The sequence below is a fragment of the Doryrhamphus excisus genome, linkage group LG22 (assembly GCF_037039965.1).
Source record: "Doryrhamphus excisus strain RoL-2023G ecotype Guam linkage group LG22, RoL_Dexc_Guam_v1.1, whole genome shotgun sequence".
Classification (NCBI taxonomy): Eukaryota; Metazoa; Chordata; class Actinopteri; order Syngnathiformes; family Syngnathidae; genus Doryrhamphus; species Doryrhamphus excisus.
In genome coordinates, this window is record NC_136378.1 from 11,065,044 (window position 1) to 11,084,129 (window position 19,086).

The 19,086-nt window shown below is 40.8% G+C and overlaps 1 protein-coding gene across 16 annotated transcripts in view; it reads left to right on the plus strand.

Annotated features, from left to right (window-relative positions):
• tenm2a (teneurin transmembrane protein 2a) overlaps positions 1 to 19,086 on the plus strand; it is a 186,028-nt gene that overhangs the window by 114,098 nt on the left and 52,844 nt on the right. For 12 of the 16 annotated variants that reach the window (XM_058063578.2, XM_058063577.2, XM_058063582.2 and 9 more), the window contains 2 exons: positions 7,849 to 8,055; positions 17,536 to 17,764. In XM_058063578.2, coding sequence (XP_057919561.2) covers positions 7,849 to 8,055; positions 17,536 to 17,764 — 436 coding nt within the window. The remainder of the gene's footprint in view (positions 1 to 7,848; positions 8,056 to 17,535; positions 17,765 to 19,086) is intronic. The other 4 variants (XM_058063591.2, XM_058063592.2, XM_058063593.2 and 1 more) reach the window with 1 other exon arrangement.

Here is a 19,086-nt window from a genome sequence, read left to right on the forward strand (position 1 = left end):
CTTATTGAGGAATGCCTGTCTTCATGTACTGTTGTGTGTGGCTGCATTTATGTGGAGGGAAGAGGCTATTTATTTTGACTGTTTTCAATGAGGGTCCAAAGCATATAATCCATAACAATACCATCAATTCACAGCAGCATCAACAACATGTATGTAATTTATATGGTAATGCAGCTTTCATGGTTACGCAGTGGACATCTAACAATGGACAGCGTGAGTGCACTGCAGCATCCTAATGTCAAGAGTAGCCGTGAACACACACACACACACACACACACACACCTCAGCAACAAGAATACATGTTTCAATTAGCAGACACAGATAGATGCCGGGTTGTGTTTGCGGATGTCAGGCAAAAGGTTAAATGTTTTTCAGTAATTTTTTCTTGTGTCTGTGCTCCACTTCTCATAATAAAACCACTGATGTTTGAACACATAGTGTAACAACACAATGTTACATGTGTTACAATGTCTGTAACTGCAGTGTGAACACAGTCCTAGTGTGGTTTTCATGGAATACCCGTCAATAAAAGCCACAAGAGCGAAACAGAGACCAAGTTTGGTCTCTTCGGTGCTCCGAACTGAGTTGAGTTTTGTTTGGCTTTACTTTCCTGAGAGAGTTGGAAACAAGTTCTGGAGTGTCCTCTCTAACACCTCTTTTGGACAGTCATGGACCCTCAAGCCATTCCACTTCTGAAACCAAATTCGAAAGATAAAATAAACTGTTCAATGACAAATGCGTCTTTTGTAATATTTATTCTGCAGAGATGAAGACAGCCTGCCACAAGTGTACCACTGAAGGACAGATCAAAAGCATAATTATATAAATTTTATCAGGACTTTTATCAGGTGCAAGGGCGTTGACATGGCAACTCCGTTGGAAAGACTTGTTTTGGAGATGTCGCTAGCCTTGAGCAGTTAATCAAAATGTAGCAATCACCTCTTCTAAGCAAATTACTTAGAAATACATATACATGCATGGTAAGGCATAACTCTAACTATTAGTAAAATGTAAAAGAATAATAGTCAGATGTAAAAATGCCATTCCAGCTGAAAGTCACAATTCCAAAAAGTCAGGTTTTATTTTACATGGGATGTAGCTTTCATACCCTGCGTGATGATCAACTCAAAAACAAAGCATACACATTACAGGCACAAGTAATCAGTTATAAGGATGGGGAAAAAGCCCCCGGGCATGCCCATTCCACTGTGATTGGTCACATGCCCAAAGAGCTCCCTAATTATCAATCATATAAGGAAGTCCACCCCTCTGTGACATCACAAAGAGGCAGGTTTACCACGCCTTTTGAAACCGAGCGTTTTGAGCCCTCCCAAATTCTTTCAGGGCTCACACCAAATGTGCAAACCTTATTATCTGAAACTCTGGCATTGTTTAACACGAGAATACAACATTCTTACTACATTTATAGGTCAAAAAAGGCATAAAGGTCCACTTTAAATGGTTTATTTTCTGTTATTGTGTGACTGTAGTGAGGGATTCTTGTGGTACGCAAAGTAGTAATATCACCACATAACCACTTTGGCTGGTGCAATAAAAAATTAACTTCGGTTATCACAAAGGTAAGCAACATGAACCTGATTTGACCTTACAAGTGATACTTGAAAATGAAAAGTCCTGGGAGGAATGAACAAAATAACGAAGTAACTGTAGACAACAAAATGTTAGCTTTTTCCTCATCCTTCTACGTCATCTTCAGGCTTTGTGCACAGATGACTTGCTTGTTATGTTTTTTGAAAGAGGGTTTGCATACTTTTGGAGTGATGGAGTAATCCAAGCAAGATGAAAGAGAGGAAGAGGAGAGCTTGAGGCCAAAGAAGAGCCCAGACTGTTACACATCAAAGACAGAGCTGGTGATACAATCGTCTCTTTAGGCTGTGAAAGCCCAACTTTATTAATTAAAGCACATCTGTTGAATCAGCCTCTTATCTCTCCCTCCATCCGTTATTCATTGCATCCCTCCTTCTCTGCAGTAGCACTGATTATGAGTTTCTGGCAGCACACATGCGAGGTTTGAAACACAGACTTGAGTCATTCCTTGAGAGCCAAAATGTGTGACATCCATTTGTTGCGCTCAGTCACACAACAGGTGTGCATCTGGCCGCAATGTTGGGATATCAAGAAAAGGTATGAATATGAGGAAGTAAAGGAGTTGAGATGCAGATAAATACAAAAAGAAGCCTGTTGTGTCGGCAGATGTCGCAACTAAATAGCCGTCAGACAACATCCCATACAAAGTGCATGTATGCTGCATGAATGGGGATACATGCACCCATACTGACTGACAGCTCCCCCTCAGTCCAACATCTGTGCTGACAGCAGCTGCGGTAATCACTCTCCACATGTGTCGGTGTGGGTGTGTCTCATCTTTTTTTTTTCTCCCCCGCTTCCTGTGCACATGTCATTGGACCATTTCCTATCTCCTCACCAACACACCTATGCGAGCATCATCAAGATTGAGGTTATGTGGTTTTTATTTCTGAAATTGTCACACAGGTGTGTAGTGGTGTGAAAGAAAGGGGGAGGAAATATGGGACAGATGAAGAGATGATAAACGGCTCTCGTTAGAGGGGTAATTTGTCTCTCCTTGTCTGACGGGGCTCCAGCTGTCGCTCCATCCCTTTACTCGCTCCACTCTGCTCTCCTCTTCTCAGCCGACCACTCCTCACCTCAGCCAGATGGGTGGACGCATGGACGGAGCTAGGCGGGTGGGGAAAGGAAAAGAGGGACAGAAATAGTCAAGGACAGGGAAGAGAGGACCCATTGTTGAATCAGTATGCGGCATTAAGTGTGTATGCCACAGCATAGTGAAAGCATGGCTTGGGAAACAATAGGAAATATTAAATAAACAATAATATTTCCGGGTTACAGCCGTACCAGTAGCCCTTGTAGGAATTGTTGCTTCTGGGAACTCAATAAAAACGCCTATCTGGTCTTGTGTTTGGCTGAACGCAGAGTGTTCCAATATAAATGACAATAAAAAAAACAGCGGTGCTCCAGTACATTCACTTTTCTCTGGCAGTCGACGTACTCCATGACAAATCAACTTGTTGCAAGAGCCATCTTCCAGGCTTTTGAAGCTAAACTTATATTTCAAATACCCTTTTTTGTCTATTTCTGCTCAATATTTGTTCCCGCTTGTGGCTCCACATCCGCCTCAGCATTTCTTCAAACTGCATCTTATTGACAGTAGACTCCTAAAAAAACTTCTTTCAAACAGAGCAATAGCGCCACCTTAAGAGGTACCCATAGACACCCCTCTGCATAAAACAATCCCCTTCAGAATAATAGCACAAGATTAAGACCCACCAGCTGAGAATCAGCACTTTAGATTTCAGAAGTGAGGCATGTGGAAACACAGAGAGGCAGTAGAAGGATGCCAACAGTCCGATTTGTCAAGAGAACCACGTGAGCTCATTGCCAAGCTTTTGTTCTAATAACACAAAGCAATTTTCACTGACCTTTCTCGGAAATGTAGCGGGCAGAAATGGCTGAGTTAAAGATGCCCCACAGCATAATTGCTAAAGAGATTAAAGTTCTATTAATTGCTTTTGGCCAACTATTCCATTTTCGTTTTTGTAATTAAAGTGATTGATTGTTGCTGGGAACACTTCCTGCTTCCCAGTATGGTTGTTGGGTGTACTTCCTGGTACTTCCTAACCCATTTTTCTGGACTGCTTTGTAAATAGTTGTAAATATTCCATCTTTCATTTCATGTAAGTTGGTGTTTGTCGTTTTTTGTAGCATGGGTAGCCTTATAGTGCTTATCGCTTTGATTTCTGCCTACACCTTTGCAAAAACCTTCCTTTGTAGTTATCCCCCTTCCATTCCAGTTGTGTCCCAAGCTTAGTACTTATTATCCCACCCTGATCACTGTCTGTTCAAATAAAGAGCAACTTCCTTTCAAAGAGCTGAAATGTCTTTGAACGTCTCTTCGCCGGTGCACAATCGGCACGATATTAACAAGTATCCCTGCACATACTGTACGTTACCTTACACATGAGTTCCTGCTCTGTGAATCAATGAGATTACACAACAGTAGAACGAAGCCGGCATCCTCTTCCGTATTATGCCAAGGCGAGTTTGGCCGCCTTAATAAGCAGGCACACCGCTCAGTCATTAATTGCTCAAATACAGGCTCCAAAAGACTAGAGTTGTCATTTTTCAAGTTCCCGCAAAACAAAGACCGGTATGAGTGATAAAAATGTTGTAGATTTATAACATTGAACAAGACTTAAAGTGTAAATTGTATGGGACTCCCACACAATACATCTTTTCTGTGGGTGATTAGTTGAATTAATGACAAGTCAGTGTTAGTCATTATGGTCAGTCAAATGTATTAACAATGCCATTACTGAAATAAATGTTGCAGTGTGTAAATACCTCAAGTTAAATATCCATATAACATAAATACTTTGAAATCAAATTTCTGTTATTGTTTATGGTCATGAAAAAATAACTTTTTTTTTTATTTTTAATCAACTTGGAATGGTAATGGATTAGTGGAATGATAATGAATGATGCCATGCGTGGTCCCACCCACCCTTTTTTTCTTATACTGTATTCTTATTGTTTAATTATTTAGATACTGCTGCTCGGGTATTTTTTATTGGCATCTATGTGTACATAGGTCATACTTTTGTAGTATAACTATATACTTGTGTTCAATAAATAACAATCATAATACATTGTACTCTATTGTCATCCTAGCAGTGCCCCCACCTCTCTTGCCCTCATCATGGCGAACCTTCAGCTCCATGATACTTCACTCGCTTCCATTTGTTTGCGGCTGACTTGCCAATTCTGTTCTTTACTCTACAATGCTTACAGCGAATGGTGTGTGCACACAGTAATAGCATGCAGCAGTAATGCAGGCTTGTATGTGTGCATTATACCCGAACACACACACACACACACACACACACAGGCAGATGTTTACCACTGCATGTTTTCACCAACAGCCTCATTAGAGCCCTGCTAAAATATGCAAATAGCTGTACCCCATCTCAAACATCAATTGAAGGGCGTGATTGATTTGTTTAGATCAATTGCTTTTTTGCATAAGTAAAGGTGGCTTATTCCCTCTTTACCTCTTCATTTGCTTTTCCCGTCCTTCATCATCCATTGTTATTGACTAATTACCCACTGTGATTGCCTTCTGTTGTCATTTCAATTGCGTTTGCCTTATTTTTAATGGAAATAAGTTTACATCCCTAACAGCTTCTGGACCTCCGTCTCCTCCATCCTATCAGTCCAATCATTCATATCACTGTGCTCTCTTTTCATCTCGTTAACCCCCTGACCTTGCAGACCCACCGCCCACTCTTCCTGCCTTCGCATCAGTCTGTCACGTTGCCTTCCATCAATTCCCTTATGTCCACCACAGTGTTTGCTTTGCCATTGTTAATCCATTTTTTTTCTCAGTTTGCACTGATGAGATTGACCGGATGCGCACACACACACACACACACACACACACATGCAAATACACACTTGGATGCACGTACATGCACATGCGCAGATGCATACCTACGTATATAGAGGACAAGGCTGGCCTCTCTTGGGTGCAGTTAACACCAAGCTGTGGATCGATGCAAGCTCCGGTTTCCATGACACAAAGCTCTAAGCTGAAGCAGTTTGGGCAGCAGGACAGGGCATCACTCTGCCTCCTCTTCTACCAAATATAGTGTATCTCTATCGAGCCATCATGGCACCTGTATTGATTGATGGACCTTGCATTGATGCAGCTTTGTCCAACTTGTTTCTTAAACAATACCCACTTCTGATTCCCATTACAACGATTTTATGATACTACAATGCACAGCCACATACAAAAAGCTGAATCACTGCTTTTAGAGACAGTAAATCATTTTCTTAAATCAGTGTTTCTCAAAAAGTGAGATTGTCATCCTGCAGGTGAGGTGTCAGGAGGACATGACAGGTAGAGGGAAATAATTATTAAATCTCATCAAGGTCGGCAGGTCTTTATTTGTGCTTCAACAATGCTGGTGCCAGTAACCCATACAGTGGTTTGTACAGATAAATAAATAAATATTATCATGTATCAATTTTTATTTCAAATCGACGGGGTGTGTTCCCAAAGGAGACACTGGAAGCCAAAATGTCGCTTTCCAGAAGAAAATACAGTGTTACCTTGTTGTTTGTAATGAATTTGTTTCAAAAAGTAAGCAGATGTGGCAAACTAGTTTGTGTAACATTGTCAGTTGAACTTACCAAATGAAATATGCTTTACAGGATACATTAGTATTTGAAAAAACTAAGAATTGCAGCATTTGGTGTTGGGTGCTTGAGCCAAGATGGCTAATAAACAACCAATGCTTAATTACCTTATTAATACCACAAATTCAATGTACCAAAGGGTAAAATACAGCCATTTGTTATGCGAAATATTGTACGATACTGTGGCAAAATGTTTGCACGTGTTTTTTCCGAACCTGAATCATACAAAAACAGAGGCGCTTGAAAACCAAGGTTCGACTGTAAAAGGAAAGAAAATGATGACCGATAGTAAATATGGAATGTTGCTTTTTCTGTCAAGGTCTGGCTCTATTCTCTTCTTTCTGTTAGAGAAGAAAAATAAGTGTGCAATGAAAGAAGTGACAAACTAAGTGACTAAACACGCATTGTTACTTCTCCGTGTATTGTGAAATGGCAAGAGAAGATGAATGGTTGAAGTGTTTGGAAAACTATTCTTCTCCGCCGTGTGTACGGCTCAGGATGGTGACGAACAACATGTTATAGGAACGTGTATTTGTAAAGCAGTTAAAAGAAAACTCATTTGTACGTTCAGGAGAAAATGAATGATTATCCTTAGTGTCTTTGCTTGACTGTTAATTAGTGATGATAATAACCTGAGTTCTTGAGTGGATTGACTGAACTCAGTGGCCTCATTCTTACTGTATTGTTGATTGATTGAGCGACAAATATGGCAGACATAATTATTCTACATTTTGAGCTGTCTCTAAATAGAATTTATTAGATTTGTCTTTGTCCTTGATTTTCAAGCCTTTGGAGAGTAGAATGATTTCTTTCCATCCGTCTTTAGTCTCTCTGGTGTATGGGGCAGCCTGATTGTGTCCGATTGTCCCACTGCTCCTCCTATTTAAAGAGTGTTAACTTTCTTGCGTGGTACCCATGTAGAGGATGATTGTAAAATGGATATAGCCCCTCACAAAAACCAAATCCCATTATTGCATTCCAGCGAGACCACGGAAGAAGAAATAGCTCATGACTCCTTTGATAATTTAAAAGTTGAAGCCATAAGTCACTAATTAAAAAGGTTTTAAACTGTTGTAAAATGAACCTTAGGGTTCATTTCTATTGCAGTTAGTTTGTAATACAGCGGAACATTCGTTTTCTTTATGAATCCATTCCATAGGGTGTGTCTAAATTTGAATCATATGGAATGTGAAATATATTTAACCACAGGAAACGATACATAACACAAAACACAAAACACTTAAAATAAATATTTTTTTAAAAAAGTATTTCCTGGAATCCAGCTAAGCTGGTTGTTTTGGATTTATTCACACAGATTGTGAGTTTTAGTCTCCGAGATGTCGCACTGTAAACAGTTTTCATTTGAGCTAACAAACACATAGTCCTTGTGAGATCCCCCCCCCCCCCCCACTGAAACACATTGTGTTATTGATTTTGAAAAATCGTATGTTATTTTGCAAAGATGTTTGGATATATCCACAAATGCGCTTCCTTAAAACAGGCCCACGACATCAGTGTTTCACTGTCTGTCATTACCATCTGTTTTGTCTAACGTTCACGCTCCCTCCTTTCTCTCCCTCCATCTTCCAGGTCGCCCACTGCCTCCAACCTCTTCCTCCTCCTTGCTCCCTCCGTCCCTCCCGTCCTCTTCGTCCGCCCCACACCACCCATCCCCCGGCCCTTCTCCACCCATCAGGGAGTGCCAGGTGCCTCTCCTGGAGAAAAACTCCACCCATTCTCACTTGGAGCCTCACCCGGATGATTCATATTTGCTGCGGGCCCAGCCGTCCTCCACGGGTAAGAAAACTACCCACTCATCCACCTTTCCGTTCTTCCATTCACATCATCCATCACATAATGTAGTTTTGCATTAGGTCCTGATGTCTTCATTTGCTGTCTATGGCTTTGCATTACCGTCCTGCCTTTTAAAATTGTGATGTATTGTAATTTTTATAATATATGACAAATTCCTCTAATCGTTTTCTTTGTTGTACACAAAGGCAAGGCACGTTTATTTATAGAGCACCATTCCAACACAAGGTAATTCAAAGTGCTTTACAGAAAAGAAGGGTAAGATCATAGAATCATTCTAAATCATTAAATAAAATTCAATAGATTATTCCATAAAACAAAGGGAAAAAATGAAGAGTGCAGATGAAATACTTTCAGTTGCCATATGCATTTGAACATTGCCAAGGTTGAAGATTGTCGCACATCTTCTAGAAGACTATCCCAGATTTTGGCAGGAAATGCAGCCTCACCGTGTTTAGTTCTGACTCTGGGCGCCCGCAGAAAACTGCTACCTGAGCTTCTCAGAGTCTGAGGTGGTTTATGTCAGAGATATACTTTGGCACAAGACCATGAAAAGCTTGGACACGAGTAGAGCTGTTGTAAAGTCTATTCTCTGAGCGACAGGAAGCCAGTGTAGAGATCTGAGTACTGGACTGATACAGTATGGTATGGTACGGTATGATATGGTCATATTTTCTGGTTCCAGTCAGGACTCCGGCAGCAGCATCCTGGGTGTGGTAATTTTCTCATAATGCACTTTGACATACACTCAAAAAACTCAAAAATTTGTCCAAGATACTAAAAAAAACATGTTTTAAATGTAGTACTTCTGGATAGGGATGCGTACCCAAACTAGCTATCATATTAGCTTTGGTGCCAAACCAAATAGCTAATTGCAAGTGTTGGAAGGTGATATTGTGCAGGTAATGTATAAGAAGTAATGCAACGTCCAGACTGAACTTTTGTAACTTTATTGCCGACCTTAAAACGGCAACACCAGTGTGCAGTAAACTTGCAAATGTTTCTCCATTTCTTTCCACACGAGCAACATAATGCTTCATCGTTATCCACCAAACACACAGACAAGGAGAAAGGTGCATTCACAAACACTGGAAATCTGACGACATTAATAATATTAATAATCCTGCACAAAGTACACTGGTGTTGCGTGATGAATGAACGTAAATTGGCTGCGTATCAGAAAAGTAGAGTAAGTTTGTTTTGCCAGCTTGAAGCTTTCGTTATCTTTGATGGAAATTCTCTTAGTGGCTCCTAATGGCCCTGTGTGCAGGTATGAGCGCCGTGCAGCCATTTATTTCCCTCATAACCACTTAGACAACTGCAGTGACATTTCTCAGCACTCACGTTTGTTTCAACTATTAGTTACGGTGGGCCAACTCTGTCTTTCTGTCCTCTTTTGTCTCAACACTCCTGTTTCTCCTTTCCTCTGAGCTTCTCTGCACTTGTAATCAGCAGATATATTTAGCGGAGGCCTGATGGGAGGGAAAGGGAAAGTCCTAATGTGATTTTTGGTGGAATACAATCTATTGTTAATGGCGTTAGGCTCTCCTTTGATCCAGTATAAATCTTCATTAGGGAAGGCCCGGGTCCCCGGTTCAAGAAGAACGTGATTAGGAGGCTTTTAAAATGACGTTACATCAGGCTTCTAATTGGTTTACTATTTGCAGGGGCAACATCAATCATTAGCCCAGTAACCGCACAGCAAATAAATTCACTCTGCCACTGACACCCTAATGGCAGACTGTGGCAAAGAGGGAAAGTGAGGCTCACAGGCACTCTCTCAATCTCTCGCTGTTGTTCTCATACACCCACACTTTCTGTTCCGGGGGCCTCTTTCAAATCTCGGCAGAGCATGTACACACAGAGGCGGTGAGCTCGAGCGACAAACTTATGAAGTTGCTTAATGAGACATCTTCCATGAAAAAAAATAAAACACTGAGGGGATTTTTTTTTTCATGAGCCCAAGTAAAAATAGATGCACAAAGTAACCAAAGGGTAATGAAGCTACAGGAGTCCAAGAAACAGTTAAAAGGGCATTGTGAATTAAAAAAGGCTCAGTTGATGTGTATTAAGAGGGTGAGGGGAGGACAATATTCAGACAAAATTGCCACATTTTCCAGTCAAAGCTGACACTCTAATGAATGCATACTGGCTATGGGTGTATAAAGGCAGTCATAAAGGATTCTGAGGGACAGAGTGGCACTTCTTATACAAACCTTGCCGTGTCGAAGGACAAGAAAATGTCTGCAATTAAGTATAATATTCTTCAACAAGTTTGTTTGGACCACTACATGTCTGCATGCATATGTGAGCGTGTCTGTGAGCATACTGTATCTGGGTGGTCATGTCGAGCGAACGCTGAGAAGGAAATGAGCTTGACCAAGCCAAGCAGAAACTGACCACAGCGAGATAATCCTGACGGAAGCTGCATGCTGTTTATGTATGTGTGTGTGCGTGTGTGTGTGTGTGTACGCCTGCAAAGTAGTCTGCCATTACCAAAGCTAACAGGTGGACAGACATGACTTGTGTTCTTAGTCAAGCATGACAGCTGAATGGAACGGAACGCTGTTGCCGGGGATTGGCTGGGAATTGGGTTTGCGAATGTTTATATGGGAATAATATCTGGCTCAGAGCACCTGTCTGGGAACATTTCCCCAGAACGCCAGGAGAGCTGAGACGGCCAAACGGAGCATAGCAGATCACTCCTGGAAAGAGCTAACGTTAGCGCTGTCTCCAGCCATTCATTATGCATGGGGGAAGCTAAGATATTTTTAGCCCGAAAGTGGCTATCTTTCTGCTGCCAGGGAAGCCACCTCAAGTCACTGCTAATGCAATAAATGTTTGATGGCTTTGTTGAAACAAATCTACAGAAACAAAGGGAAAAACAAAGGCGCATTCTCTTCTACTGCACAAATGTTGTCTTTCCTAATAGTGATTATGTCAGGTTGACATTTTTGTAAAAGGATGAGCGTATTTATATGCAAATGCTTGTGAGTTTAGGTGAAATGCACACATGCATTTGTGCACATAGTTAGTTTTTGGCTAAATGTGATGACTCTTCTCTAGCGGATTATTGCCTCCTAATTAGACAGAGATGACTAGCCAAGGCAGAGGCGGTGTGTTGAGTCTCAATGTGTTTGTGTGTCTGCATGCCAGCGTGATATACAGTGAAAACTCTTTGAGTTCTGAATGCTCTGAATATATATAATTAGGGATTCTCTGATCAATATAGGCCAATTTCTGCAAAAAACATGTTATTACCGTACGCCGATAAACCTATCTTTGGTCAACTATTCTTTGCCTCGGTGTCACTGGGTGTACTTTGTATCGGTGGTAGCTAGCTAGAGTTATGTATAAATATATATAACATTTACTTAACATGACATTTAATCACTGTCAATATTGAAATAATTCAATGACATGGTCCCATTGTGAAGATTTGCAAATAAATAATGGATCCCTAAATAATCAATACAAAAAAAAGATAATTTTCCCGCATAAAATAAATAACGGAAACAGCAATAGTCAATAAAAACAATAATACTATTTTAAAAAGGAAAAATACCTAAAATGCATACAAACATCATTTGTCTAAATAAAATAAACTATGTAGGCAGAAATATTACATTTAAAAAAGAAAATATACATTACGAATTATATAAAACCTTTTAAGGTTTATAAGGGAAAAATAAAACAACTAGCTTATAGAGTGTCTGCTTTGAATGTGAGTCTCTTCTGGTGAATGTCGTATCATCATTCTCTTTTAAATAATATCTGTTGCAAAAAAGACACAAAAAAACCAAAGGAAAAAACAAAACACATGCACATAGTTAATTCTTTGTTGTTCGTTGAACTGAGCTCCCGTGAGATATGCTGATGTCTCGTGCATGACGGTGCTTTGAACTCTGTTTTGCACAACTTTAGAAGCATATTTCCCACAAATGGTGGTCTAATTCTAAACTGTACAACCTCGGAGGTCTTCGACTTTAGAGATTTAACATCTCTTTTGTCTGTGTTTTCCATACGTTAAAAAAGTGTGCAAATGATGCTGCATGCGTTGGTATGCGGTCTGTGTGTGGGACTAGATTTTTCCACGGGTTCTCCTTCCCTTGCCTCTGGGAAGAATGACAAGTAGAGAGGGTGCGATATGCTGAGACAAAGGACCTGAGCTAACAGCACATGGGAATATGCCACCAGAAGACATGGTGAGCATAGCAATTAGCTCAGAGAAAACATGCATTCCAAACAATGAGCATTATTTTTTCATTAAATTGAAACAGTAGAAATACGACAAATGAGTTAAAGAGATAAAGAAAGACGGAGAGAGGGTAGGCAGTGAATTGGCGGAGGGGCAGAAACTTGCAATGATCCTTTTTAAATGCTGAATGGAAATCTCTGTCCTGCGCATACACGCACACACGCACACACACAAACACACACACACACACACATATATCCTACCCAGCAACTTTTCTCTGTTAACCACAGAAAACGTCAATAAACACTTTGCCTATCCGGGACTGCAAAACAAACCTCCTCAGCCGGTTGCTGCTGCCAGTTGGCCACGCATCACACACACACACACACGCACACACACACACACACACGCACACAGACCCGTACACTGTGAGATTAATCTGGTGTGGCGAGCCCTGCCTCTGCATGATGTGTGTGTGCACTGCGTTCCTTATAGGAGGCAGGTTCGCTAAATGTGCCACTGCACTGAATGAGCGTCCTTTGAATTGGGGGATATAATGAACTTTCAGGGATTAGCCGGAGCCGAACCCTACGGTTTACAGCTCTAGTCCCTTTCTTTTGGCGCCAGGGACTTTGGACAAAATAAACTGGGTCAGGCCACAGCAACAGTCATAGGGGCTCTGAGCTATTGTTGAGACTGAAAACTCAACTGCGATTGTTGGGAAAATACTGTATGTGCACACTCGCTGTTTATCCAGTGAGTGAAAGGGGGAGGAAACAAAGGGAGATACGACAGAGAAATAAAATGAGATCTATATGCTACCTAATTGCCCTGCTTGCTCACCATGTTTTGTCTTTTATCAACCTGGCTTCTTGGTAAAACAACCGATTAGCCTAGCGGTGGCTTGTACTTTAGTAAGTAGACACTTCAAATGGATAGGCCCGCTAGTTTTATTTTATTGGACCCATTTACTCCAAGCATACTCGTTACTGTGTACTGTTTCTGCTCCGGTTGTTAATCAAAAGGATGTTCTTTTCAGCTGTCTTACATGGGCAACATAAAGAAAATCAAACTTTTGGTCATTGTATTTTTTTTCATCAATGGAAATTAAAAACAAAACTGATTGGTTCACGCATACCTATGTGAGCACCTTGATGAAAAAAAATTATCAGCACACCACTAAGGCTTGTCCATCAAACATCAATAAAATCCAGTCTTCAGTCTTTGCATGGGTATGCTGGAGCCTATCCCGGCTGACTTCGGGTGAGAGGCGGGGTACACCCTGAACTGGTCATCAGTCAAGCACATTTTTTTTTATTCCCATTCATGAAAATAACATTCAAGGACCAAAAGTTACTCAGACTGACTTGCCTCAACCTTTCCTATCAAATTTGTATTGATTGAATGTCTATTAATTTCTGTGGGGACGAAGCAACTCATGTCTGATCATAAATCTACTGCACTGTGCCTGTGGAGTTTAAAGCCATGGTAACATTAGAGGCAGTGTGACATTGGGTAGAATGGATGGCTAAAAACAATTTTAACTATTGTTTATCATCGACTAACAAATGTGAATGTGAGGGAAATTATATTTCCTGTGTTAGATAAAGTTTCAATATTCTCACATCTATGTGATGAAAAGCGTCTCGCTCAGCTTCATCCCTAAAACTACGGCATACCCAGCTGACAGTCACAGTAGCGGTGCTGCTGCCCTTGTGTGTCTACTTTGTTGTGACTGTAAAAATAGTTGACACCTTCCGTAGTTTGGATAAAACCTGTTTGTTCTCAGCTTCTCCTTTTCTCCACTCCACTGGGGAAACTCTGCGTTGACAAGTTTGTTTTGCTCCCATCTTCCAGACTTTGCACATGCACAGTAACATGGAATAGTCCATTGCATGAAAAGAGAAGGGGAGCATTCAAAATAAACTAAATAAATACAATAAACACTTATATGTACTTTAAATCAAAGAATCAATAATCAGCTTTTGTGAGATGTTGGTGGGCCCCTGTGGAAATCGCGGGACCCTAAGTAATTGCATGTGTCTGCCTAATGGTAAGTCCGCCCCGTCTAATTATGATACATCAATAAAACAAGTGCAACTCATTGCCAATGAGCAATTTGTGTAATGTTCGTTTAGTAAAAACAGTCACACCTTGTTTAACTCACCTGTTCAAGAATCTTGGATTAGTTCTTATGGGATCAATAAAGTATTTGTCTTGTGTAGTTGTTTCTTAATTGAAAAGCCTATGCCCAACAAAAGGGAATGCAATGTAAAACAGCCATCCTATCCATCCATCTTCTATGCTGCTTATCCTCGCAAGGGTCAAGAGTATGTTGGAGCATCATAGCTGTCTTCGGGCGAGAGTCGCAGTACACCCTGGACTGGTTACCAGCCAATCGCAGGGCACATATAGACAAACGATTCACACTCATATTTATACCTATGGATAATAGGTATGACTGTATATAGCAATATAACAGTCACACTCACAATGTTATCTCACTATGAATGCTAATCTCATCACACAGCAACAACTACCTGACAAATATACTAACATGTACCAATACAAAAATCTCATAATGCATTGCATCTGAGCAACACAATCTGAGGGTGCTGCAATGACGTCAGCTTCCCTTTGGGCTCCTCTGGTTCCCTCTGGTGGACAGAGGCAGCATTACTGCACCATCCAAAATGTTCTATGCTGCTTGTCCTTCAATTAAAATGCTTGCTCAAATGAAATGCCTAGTCACAGGACAGGACTCCTGCTTTTGTTTTGTTAATCATTGTGTTGCTGTCAGTGCTCTAAATTTTAGTTTCCATCTCAAAATGTCAACGTGTTTGCATGTTATTTATACCATATGTAACAGTAGCTCTGCCAAACATGTGCTCTTGCTCCAAACATGGTGTCCCATACAATATTTATGCAAATTTAAAATCTAGATTCCAAAACTATGCTCAATATTCATGGCAGGAAGGTGAACAGAGAGCAACACATGCATTTGTATACGCACATTTAAATAGAGAGCAAGCCAGGGAATACATTATTTTTGCACTTTTGGGACTTTTTGTCTGTGCCTGAACATATATTTTTTTCTTGCTTCCAAATATTATAAAATATTTGTGTTGAAGGTGCTATCTCACATTTTTAGTGCTGTTGTAGGGAGGCAAAGTCATCAAATTTACTCATAAAAGGTTTTTCGTAAACAAGCTTTATCTCTGGCCGCTTTACAACTCAGTAAAGGACGCCAACAACAAGTGAACCACTACTCAGAAAGATATAAGACAGAGTAGGACAAGGAGAGGACAAGAAATAAAACTCTGTCTACTTTAGTGACAATTTACACTCTCTGCATGTAAGATGCAAGAGTATCATCTGTGTTTTTCAAGGTGCTGTTTGTATAAGCGAGTGTATGCGACTTTGGATGTGTGTTTTTTCTCCCAAGACGATCTTTGCATGCACAAACAGATGTTTTGTGTCTCTTTTGAGAGGGAGAGGTCAGACCTCCTCCATCTTCTTAGTCTCCTTCCTTCCCTCTCTCCTTTCACGAGCATCTGTTCCTCAGCACCATGTGGGTGACACCTGCATCCCCGTGGCGGAGGAAACAGGTCACCTTCCAAGCAGCTGGAGTCCAAAGAAGCTCACTTCCATGCTCTAAATGCCCATCTATGAAGAATTACAAGTAACAAATATCCAAGCAGACGCAGCCAAGAGCCAATTCATATCTGCTCACCCCTTATCAGATTCAAGAAGAGATGAAAACTACAAGAGACCATATGTGATTGTGCAGCATTACACAAGCTTTTGTCTAATGCCACTTCAATCTGGGTGTCGACTGTATGAACCTGCTCTGTCTTTTGATCATCACTTGGAAATGCAAACAAAGAGAATGTGTTTGCCAGGTGTGTAAAAAGCAAATAAAACAATGCGTGTGGAAGGTTGGTGTGCATAGCCAATTGTGTCAGAATTGAGGTGTTAATTCCAACTTACCTACCCAGGCTACACAATAAATGAGGGAGTAGTTGCCGTTGTTTGGCTGTGTGTGTATGTACGAAGAGAATGTGAGTGCACATACTTTTTTGAGCCTGTGTATATTACTGTATAGTACAGATTTATTGATTTTTATGCACAAATGCACACGCACATAGCCTGAGACAGGAATGGGATGTGTGAATGGGTCTTCGTGTCTGGGTCATCTGGGTTTGTTTTTCCAGCTCGCTCACTCAACAGTCCATTAGCTCAGTGCTGGAAGGGCCGGTATTGGATTCTGACATGTTCCCCTAAGTCTGAGAGCAAAGGATGAGGGTGCATGCTGCGCTGAGTGCTCTGATATTGCTCGCACAAACACATGCGGACACACACATGCACAGTTTGGCTCTGCCGTGACATTATAGATTTGCTAAAATGAAAATGGACAAATGCAATGGGGACTTGATTCATGTCTGTTTGGCTGAAAATTTCAATTTGAATTTCCACCTTTTACAAAATATGACACCTGCTTTGACAGAATGATTGCTGATGATGAAGTGGGAATGACTGCTGGCTTCCTTTGGCTCAGATTTTACAGTGGATCCCCGCACATTCGTGATTCAGCATTTACTGCCCTAAAAAAAATAAAAAATATATTATTATTTGCTTTAATTATCCACAAAAAAGCGTTTTTGTTTTTTTTTTTTCAGTTGAAAGCACATCTCATTCACCCTTAATCGGTAATAATTTTATGTGATAATTGAAGTAAAATCTACAACATACATATACCACTGCATTTTTTAAATGTTTGTATGCTTCACTGATAATGCTTTTTTTTTGTCAAGCATTTGTTGTGGTCCTTGAACACAGCATAGTTGTTTTGAGATGTAAAAGTGAAATGTATGTATAATTTCTACAACATGACTGATTACATGTTTATCAATCATCTTACATTATGATTCATTGGTGGTGAGTAATCTCCTAATTACAACAATCACTCTTACTGTAAATGCTCCAAAATGAGAGGAGAACATCAAGCTAGCAGAAGGGTTTGGATGGCGACAGGGAGCAAGCTGTATGTCCAAAATAGACATTTTTATGGGCGTGCATCTACTGCATGCATACTAATTGTATTCCCACTTCCCCGAGGGATGTCCAAGTGTGGGCCGGGGAATCAGGAATGTTCTATCTGTAAAATTAAAAACCTTTTTTTGTCTCACCAAAAAAGATTTGGACACTCGTGTCCTAAACTTTCCTTTCATTTCCTTTCAATAATTGTTTTTATTGTTCTCTTCCAGGGGTGGCAAACCACCACACCCAGTCCAAACTAAGGCCTCCACTGCCCCCGCCACACAACCATCACACCTTGTCGCACCAGTCTGCAAACAGTTTGAACAGAAACACCCTGAGAGGACGGAACCCCATTCATGCCCCCACCACGGGCACCGGAGACGGACCCACCACACCAGAGTCTGTGCAGCTTCAAGACAGCTGGGTGCTCAACAGTAACGTCCCACTAGAAACAAGGTGAGAGATTTTTCTCCTTGCTTATTTTTTTGAAGTTGACAGAAACAGTGACACAGATGCCCGTGTGAGCGCCATGATGATTAAATTATGATGAAAAAATGACCAGCATACCACCAAGGCTCGTCCATCAAACATGAATAAGAGCAGTATCAACAACGTGTTATTAATGCAGACAACCTCTGACCATTTCCTCCTCTTCATCTTGAGAAACGGGAGGAAACCATCCACACAGCCGTACCTCTTTTCCACATGCAGGGCAAACAGCGCCTTGATGCAGAGCATTGAAGTTCATGAGGCACGTGGTGATAGGGACGCTGCATATATGCTCGCTAGCATGTGCACGTTTTTGAGCGTTTACTCTGTAAGCTGTAGTTGTGTTTCTCCTGCTGAGCACTGGGGCTTCCAGCTCTGATGGTTTCGGATGTGTTCCCCAGTGTGCTGGCCCTTTGCAACATTAATGAGGCCTGGCTATGTTTAATTCAGCTTCACTGATCGCAACTTTATGCTCAGCCTGTACTGATGCATGCGTACATGTGGACTAGAGGAAAGCCCTGTGTAGCTACAGCTTTGAGCAGGGACCATTTGCAGTGACATTTGTTAACCAATAGCAATTGCCCTCACCAATACACGCTTACCCACCACAACTTTAAGCAGACTTGCACAATGGAGTAAACTCTAACAATAATGAATGCTCAGCTTTGATTGTCACTGTTCTGCTTATTAGTTGCAGTGATGTAGAACAGCACTGCATCTGTTCGGTGTGATTTTGGTTATTAGATCTTATTTAGTTACATGAAAATGGTAAAATATTGGAAACATCTGCTGCGGAGCAGATTTACTCTCAATCTGTGATGATTATGATAATGATGAGCAAATTCATTTCTTTTTGACATTGTCTGTTTGTTTACAGGTAAAATTTTAGGCTGGATTCACAGATTTAACTAGATCTATTGCCTGTGTCAAATTATTTACATGTATTTCCAAGTGACCCATATTAACAGCTACAGTAATCCCTTGTTAATTTTGGTTAGGTCTGGAACGAATTAAGTAAATTTCCACGAAGTAGGATGCTTCTATATAAATTGAATATTTTTGTAGTTAGCGCTTCCAAAACCTGGTTATGACTCTTTGTTTTGTGACATTACCAGAGCCCTCTAGACAGCAACAAGCTTAGTGTGTGCTACTGTAAATGTGTTCCTTATGGGAGCAGAATGAATGGCAGACAGGAAGTTACATAGGGGTTTCGGAGTTTAGTTTCATCTTGCCGTGGGTCACAGCAGCAACAGGTAACAAGGTAATTGTAAAAGATCATTCAAACCTGC